We start from the raw sequence: 7872 nt of genomic DNA on the forward strand, positions 1-7872 counted from the left end.
AGTGTTCTGGGACGTTATATTTGGTCTTTGAATGGCTGCAATCCAGGCCATCCGTCGCGTCTTTGTTACTTCGGAAACATGGCTTGAACAATTTCTCTTCAACGACGTAATCCGATAACAACCGATCTCTTTACCCGTCGGCTTCCCGTGGCTGTCATGCGACCGGCTATTGCAGTTAATAATACAACAGCTTCTTGACATTTTTGTGTTTCTTTTTATCGCTGTATAACTGATTTTAATTGAAAGCCTGCGTGCGCTAGTACCGCTTGCCACGAGTTCCCAGAATCCTTTGCGGTTCTACCCGTGAATGACGTCACATTTTCAATCTCTATATAATATGCATGTTAAATTTTATATTTGGGGTAAAATATCAAGTCTTTTCAAGTAAACCGGTTCAAGTCCAATTCAAGTCCCAAGTCATTGGTGTAAAAGTCCAAGTCAAGTCACAAGTCTTAGAACATTTTTTCAAGTCAAGTCTAAAGTCATAAAATTAATGACTCGAGTCTGACTCGAGTCCAAGTCATGTGACTCGAGTCCACACCTCTGGTAAATACAAGATGGTGTTTGTAAAAAAGATCTGTAAAGATTTTTGATTTAATGTTTTCAGTCTGTGCTGCTTATTTGTTTAGAATTTGAGTTTAGAAAAGAAAAAGAGACACTGAAACATTTAGGTGTTATTTAAATGGTGTATTATGGCTCATCAACCACACAAATGGCAAAATATAAACACATGTAAATGCATCAGTCTTTAAACATTTAGACACAGTTACAGCTTTATCAAAACCAATCGCTGGAAACCCCCACCACATATATGATTCCTATATCACGCAACCCCTTTCTGTATATAAAAATAATCCCTGCTTCACAGTGTGAGGGGTTGTATTTAGAGATGGGGAGTCAGGGTGATGACTCCTAAAATCACTTATGTGAAAAAACAGTTATTTGGGTGGGGGGGTCTCTGATTAACAGAGGGGAAAAATGAAGAATGTCCTTTGATCTTTGATCTTTTTCTTTAAGAAGGGCTGGCGAAGGGTTTGATGAGACCAAGATCCATAGCTTTGACCAAACATGTGCGTGCTGCATCAATGGCCTCCTGCCTCTTCGGATTGTCCTCAGCTCTGCCAACCACTGAAAGGATTTCCAGTAACTCGCTCTCTATCAGTTTCTTAGCCAGGTCACTGTTGTCTGAGTTGAGCATGTTGTAAACAATGACAAGACCGCGGTGTTGAACATGAACATTGCTGTGAAGGCATAACCTCTGCAGGATCTCAAGCCACTGGGAAGTCTGTTGGTACAGATAAGGTACTCTGTCAGTGACACTGTGTTTTTTTTAAACATAAACATCATTGGCTAATATACACCTGACTCTGTAAGTCTGTGAAGGTGTGACTGTAGTGCAGACTTTTAGTTTTAGTTCACAGGGACTTAACAAAAGTGTTGCATGAACTGTTTAGAAATTACAGATATTTGTATATACACTTTAGCGGTAACAGAGGCAAAACTGTGTTATTGTCCAAAAACCTACTATGTAACTGTAGGAGTACCTCTTAAAGTTTTCAAAATTACCTCATTTATGTGATATCTCTATACAAAAAGAAAAATCAGAGAAGGGGGTGGGTTGTAGTAAACTGTTGCACATACCACCAGAGTCATTTTGGTGCACAGCTTTTTCTGAGCAGCTGTGATCATGGCCAGAGCTCCAGCTGCAGCTATCTGAAGTTTGTCGTCATCTTCGCCGCAGAGCAACACCAGCAACTTCAGCTTATCATTGCCATCTTCCAGGTAGCGATCCTGCACCTAAAGCATACAGAGTTCATTTCATTTTCCCCAACCTGTTGGAATGCCTACTTATTGTGTGTCGTCCATCAATATGTGTTTGCAGCTGTCCTCACCTCTTTACATGTCACTAGGTTGCACATGCATTCAGTGGCAGCCAATCTGATCTGTTCATTCTCTTCAAACATGTAGTTCTCAATCTCGGGCAAAGCCTTCTCTTTCACAATCTTCACTCTACAAAAACAGATGAAGGTTATAATTGAAAATGAAAAAATCTGCAGAACGTAGCAAACTGTTGTATAGAAAATGAGTTATTTAATGTCACAGTGTCCATTCATTCATGTGATCTTAAAAAGAAAAAAAATCTCACCTCAGTTTTTCACTGAAACCAGCCAAGTTGGTGAGACCTCTCAGAGCTTCATAGTTCTGCATGCCTTCTCTGTCTGTGTGAAGGAGGTTCACTAATGGACGTATTACCTCATACACCTGTGAAACAATAAAAGATGTGAGAGCTGAATAGCTATGACACAGACTCCAAGTAAAAACAAGTCTAAACACTTTCATTTAAACCATTTAAAAAAAATCATTGCCACAGGCAAAACTGTCACTGAAGAAAACAAAGGAGCTTCTGTCTTACCCTCTCACCAGGAAAGGCGATTTCTGGGTTGGAAATGGCAGCTATTTTGGCAATGACATGGCTGGCTTTCACCTTTCCTGCTTCTGTTCCTTCCAGAGCCAGTGGTATGAGAGCCTGAGGGCAGAACCACATTTATATGTTTAAATAACAGTAACGTACACGTGTGGAATTTTTTTTTAAGTTAATCAGTACAAATCATGCTTGCGCTGACCATGTATCTAACCGTGGCTTTATAGAGCGCCATAAATTCAAGTCTACTTTGATTTTTTTTTTTCACACTGCTTACCTTTCCTCCACCCTGGGCAACAATAGTACCGCGATCTCTGGGATCCTCTGACAAGGCCAAGAAAACCCTAAAGATTAAAAAATGTGTCAAAGAGTCATGATGTCATTTATTCAGCTGTCACCAAACTGGAATTCCCCTCCAGACTACAAACGTCACAAGATGTCGTTTTACATATTTTGTTACGCCTCATCAGTCTTTTTTTCTTTTTTTTTCTTTCCCACCTTGCCAGCATCTCTTTGGTTTGATCCGTCAAGATGATGTTCTCTGCTTTCACCATGACAACAAGAGCTGATGTGACTCCGGCCTTCAGCAGCCTTTTCACTCTTTTGTCAACAAAGTCCTTCTTGTCCTGACAAGAAAAAATGCATCATATGTGTGTGTGTGTGTGTGTGTGTGTGTGTGTGTGTGTGTGTGTGTGTGTGTGTGTGTGTGTGACATTTCCTGTTCTGTTTGTTGAATCATCAGTTTAGGTCTGACTTTTACATTCTTCTCTTACTTTGGGGTGTTGCTCAGGCACATGCTGTTTTGAAAACTTGGCCAGCTGAACCAGCTCAGGGAGAATTTCTTTCTTTTCATAGGAGTTAGTGCAGTTAACCAGGATGCAAGCAACTGCATATAGGATCGTCTTATCCCTGGACTAAAAACACAGAGAAAAGGAAGTGGTTATTGGTCTCCTCTTAGTCTTTTCTGAGTTTTTCTCAGGTTGTTATTTCCGTACCTTAGCCAGTTCAAACATGGCTTGCATGGCAGGCTCATCATCCACAAAGTCATCTTTTACATCAGCATCATTAGTCAGATATGCAAGACCCTCTATAGCCCATTTCCTGGTTTTGGTATCAATCTGGGGATTGCAGAGCCACCTAGAAAAGTCAAAAATGATCATGAATCATTGATTGCAACCTGACAAATATGAAGCCTGCAGGGGTGTCAAACATTTGGATTAGGGCCAGAATCGGCCCAGCAAAGACTGGCCACTAGACAGCTTTAGCAAATGTGAAGGAGTGCACAGACTTTTAACTGTATTTTCAAGTAATTAAGTAATACAAAAACAAGTAAATGACAAAGTTAATTTTTTTTCCACTTTCTACTATAGAAATGTTTCTTTTTGTTGTTTGTTTGTGTGTTTCTTCTTACATTGTTCACAGTCTAAAAACAAAACAAAACCCAAAAGCTGACATTTTCTTTGAATTAATGAAAACTTCATGTTTTATACTTGCAGGGCAGTCAAAGTGGGCTGTATTTCGCCCACGCTGTAAAATGACTCTAACATCCTTGCCCTATAAGGTAGTTTATCGTATTTTTAAAATATTACTGTCATTAGCATATAGTTAGTACAGAGTCTCTGTGAATACTCACTTTCTGCACTGCTTGGCCAGCTTCTCTGTGGAGCCCTCAGCAAATTGCCTTAAACTGTAATCATCGCCTCCTGCTGAACCGAGTTTACAGAGACCCTGGAGAGGACAGACGCATGAGTATGCATAAAGACAGACAGACCCTGAGACAAAAGAAAAAAACATAAAGTAAGCTTTTATTGCATTTTGGCACACTCACCACCAGCGCACGTATTTTAATTTTCTCATTCTTGGTCTTCTTGTAGATATCCTTGAGCAGTGAGACACCATTCGTAATAATGAAGCTGGCACGGCTCATCTTTGAGGAGGCGTGGATCAGGGCCTCCACCGCAACCATCTGGTCCACCTCGCGTTCTGAGCCGCACAGTGCCACCATCATCTCCATGATGCCTTGCCGACCAACTAAAGCATTACCGACATCGAACGGTCCCTGCAGCAGTCCTGAGATGCAGTTGATGGCATGAATGGTCTTGTCCATGTCTTTGGGGTCTATTTTGGATCTTTAGAAAATGAATGGAGAATTAGAGAAAAGAAAAAAAATCTGATTATTACACAAGATATGTTTGCTGGGCCTCATTTATAGTGTCTTTATTAACACTGAATGTTTCATGGACATACTTGATATATTCGTCACAAATGTCCCTGAAGTTGTTTCTCTCTGGGTCACACTTAAGGTCGTCGTAGAGCTTGTTGAGGAGCACGCTAGCAATCAGCTGTGTATTCTCTGTCAAGGGCAACTGGTCTGGCAGCTCAGGAACCTGGCCACAAACCTTGAGGATCTTTTTCAAACCTAAAGAAAAAACAAAAACAGATGTTGAATGATTAGTATCACTCAAAAAGCCTGTGTTAGGGAATCTGTTAGGGAATCAGGTGTTGGGCTCACCATGGTCAATAGTGAAAAGGCTTTTGGAATGATCCATCTCCTTCTTCTCTTTGCGAGGTACATTCTTGCTCAGGAGGTTTAATGCCTGGTCTCTGCCATGGCCAGACACCTTTTTACTGGCAACCATCTCCAGCAGAGAAAGAAGAATAGTTTTCAAGTCTTTAGATGGATCTGTGGGGAGACACATTAAATCAAAGATTGTCCATCAGTCAATAATACAGTGAAAAATACCACCAATAGAGGAGCCCTTTTAGAATGAAGTCTGTGTTTTTAGGAGTAAGGATGAAAAAAGAAGTAGAAAATCTAACCGATACTTATTACACATACTGTAATTATTCTCTCATACCCATAACAAGGTCTGCTTCTTTCCCATATTCTCGTGTATCTCCACCAGTGAGGGAATCATTGATGCACTGGAAGAGGTTGCAGGCTGCCAGTGCAATCTCCTCATTGTCAACAGCCATGATGCTGCACATTTTATCAACACCCACCATCTGAATGATGGCCATTGCCTGTTGCAGTAAGTGTAAAGGGTTTTGTAAGGAAAATGGGAAGAAAATCATACATCCGGTGACATGGGCATGGGAATTTTATATATTTATAAAGAGTTGCTGAAAGTTTCACTTTGCATGCACCATGACTCACGCGAGCCTTATGTCCCGTGCACATTCCTGACAGCGTACGGACAGCAGCCAGGATCATTTCTGGTTTGCCAGTCTCGATCATATTGAGTAGCAGAGTCACTCCATTATTCTGGAAAATTCTCTCTGCTCCAGCGTCTTCCCTCGAAAGGACAATCAAGTTGTTGGCGGCCTAGAGGTTGAAGAAGCAAAACTGTGTGAACTGTGTGTTGTTGCCACAACAAATATAGAAATAGGAAGTTTAGAAAATCCTCACCTTCTCCTTCTTGTCCTTTTCGCTCTCTTCATCGAAGAGAATGTCAAACATGTTTTGTACCCTCGAATCTGTGGAAAATGTAGTTTTCAGCTGTGGAGAGAAAAAATGATAAAGAAAAATGACTATAAATGATCATATCATCTAAGCTCCTGCTATGTAGACTACATTTTATATTGTTTGGTGATATGGCCATGAACAGTCATGAAAATTACTTCAGTGTTTAGCCTGCTGATTACTTGTATGTTAGAGTTTAATGGATACTTATTGCAGTTAGATAAGTAGTATATGTAGTTTTCTACTGCCCTGTATGGTGCTCTGTGTGCAGTTGTATCTGCCTAATGCTGACCTTGGACTGGATTTCTGCTCCCAGTCTGCGGAGTGTCTCCAGGAAGGCTTTGTTCTTTGGCTCGAGCGTGGCACACCTCTGCACATCTTTGAAAGCCATATCCAGTTTTCCCAGCTTTTCCAGAGCTTGGCAGCGCCGGTACAAAGCTTTTATGTCTTTTGCATCAACATCAATCGCTATGGATGAGGGCAAATTGTTTAAGTTAATGACTAGCTTTCATCTATGGATTTTTGTTCTGCTGTTGACTGAATATTTACAGCTGTTCAAAGTTCTTAACGTATTACTCTACCTTTAGTTGCATCAGATGCTGCATTAACATAGTTTTCCTATAAGAAAAAACAGAGACAATCACAGACAGTTTGTCAGAGAACCTGCAAGCATAATCAGTTTGATATAGTTTTGGTCCCATATCAGAGTGCTTACCTTTTTTAGGTAGCATGCAGATCTGTTCCTGTAAATCACAGCCAGCACCTTTTTGTCCTGGCACACCTTGATGGCTTTAGTGTAGCACTCAATGGCCTTGTCAATATCGCCTGCCTGAAAGTGTTTGTTTCCCTCCTCTTTTAACTGGATTGGGTCTCCCATCTGGCAAAAAATTGGAATATATATATATTTATGTATATGTGAAATGTAAAATCAAACCTGTGTGTTGTTTTATTGTGCTCACCAGGCAAAGCTTACTTTAACAAATTCTGCCAATCAAATTTAAATTAAGCTTTTTACTTTTTCTCTGGATGAAAAACAAATACGTCAAATAAGCTGAACATATAATGATCGTGGCTGACTCTTTTTGTCTCTTTAAATTGTGTTAGAAAAGCAGTGTGCAAGCAGTTCAAAGTTATAAAGACACACCATTCAAACAAACGACAGAGTGGTAATGAAAATAATTTAACATACAATTAGAAATTATTTTCATTCTCACCTTCTTGCTAATCCCTGTCCCACTGACCTGGGTCCCCCGTAGAAAATGGCCATGCACATGCTATCTCTAACTTTAAATGGCCTCCCCTCAGGCCTTATTTGGGCACGATCTCCCACCCTAGTCTGAGCCTTGAGACAAATGGCACTTTCCTAGATGACCAACACTATCTCCACCTGCTCCCCTGATAGCCATAGTCTACCCTTATACTAAGTACCTCTGCATACCTGAGTGTCCCTCAAAAGAGAATCACAGCTCTGTGTGGAAGCTGTTTTGTACCGTTAGATTGTATCTCTGTTGAGTCTCTCTTCTTCAGTCCTCTTCTTTGTTCTTTGCTCTTGTGGGGTTTTTTTTTCTTTTTCCTCCTGCGTAGATGATCTGGACCTGTAGTCCCGAGTGTTTCTTACAAACTTTATCTGTCTTGTGTTACCTCCCCCTACCAGTATCACAATTTATATTTATAGTGACTCTCAAGGAGGTGGGACAGAACTAAGGTGGACCACCAGCGACCAAAAGGGTTCTTTCCACAGTGACAACCCCCCCAAAAAACAGCTTTGTGCTTAAGGTTGGTGTACGTTTATGACGACTTGTATTGAAAAACATATAATTTAAGGGTTGTTGAATAATCTAAAGCTTCACAAAAGAAACCCCAAACTTTAGATTTGGTAATTTAGTGGAGAGTAACCCCTCAAAGGTGGTCTGCTCCTGATGAGGTCTATTTAGGGCACAGACAGCTGAGAACTCACCAGCAACTGCCTGATGGGGGGGGGGGGGGG

The 7872-nt window shown here is 40.8% G+C and overlaps 1 protein-coding gene across 1 annotated transcript; it reads right to left on the reverse strand.

Annotated features, from left to right (window-relative positions):
* Window positions 1-677: 677 nt before the first annotated feature.
* Window positions 678-7516, reverse strand: unc45b (unc-45 myosin chaperone B). Its single transcript, XM_085367267.1, has 20 exons — window positions 7376-7516; window positions 6601-6762; window positions 6467-6503; window positions 6178-6353; window positions 5832-5921; window positions 5580-5747; window positions 5281-5446; window positions 4935-5105; window positions 4670-4841; window positions 4251-4551; window positions 4056-4150; window positions 3418-3559; window positions 3196-3336; window positions 2921-3048; window positions 2700-2766; window positions 2414-2527; window positions 2147-2262; window positions 1893-2010; window positions 1642-1797; window positions 678-1285 (listed from the first exon to the last, which is right to left on the reverse strand). The coding sequence occupies exons 2-20, from the start codon at window positions 6760-6762 to the stop codon at window positions 1013-1015; spliced, it is 2793 nt and encodes a 930-aa protein (XP_085223393.1). The 5' UTR covers window positions 7376-7516; the 3' UTR covers window positions 678-1012.
* Window positions 7517-7872: the final 356 nt, after the last annotated feature.

Source organism: Diplotaxodon limnothrissa, linkage group LG12 (assembly GCF_057381915.1).
Source record: "Diplotaxodon limnothrissa isolate DT_005_m linkage group LG12, D_limnothrissa_male_GT1.1, whole genome shotgun sequence".
NCBI classification, from domain to species: domain Eukaryota; kingdom Metazoa; phylum Chordata; class Actinopteri; order Cichliformes; family Cichlidae; genus Diplotaxodon; species Diplotaxodon limnothrissa.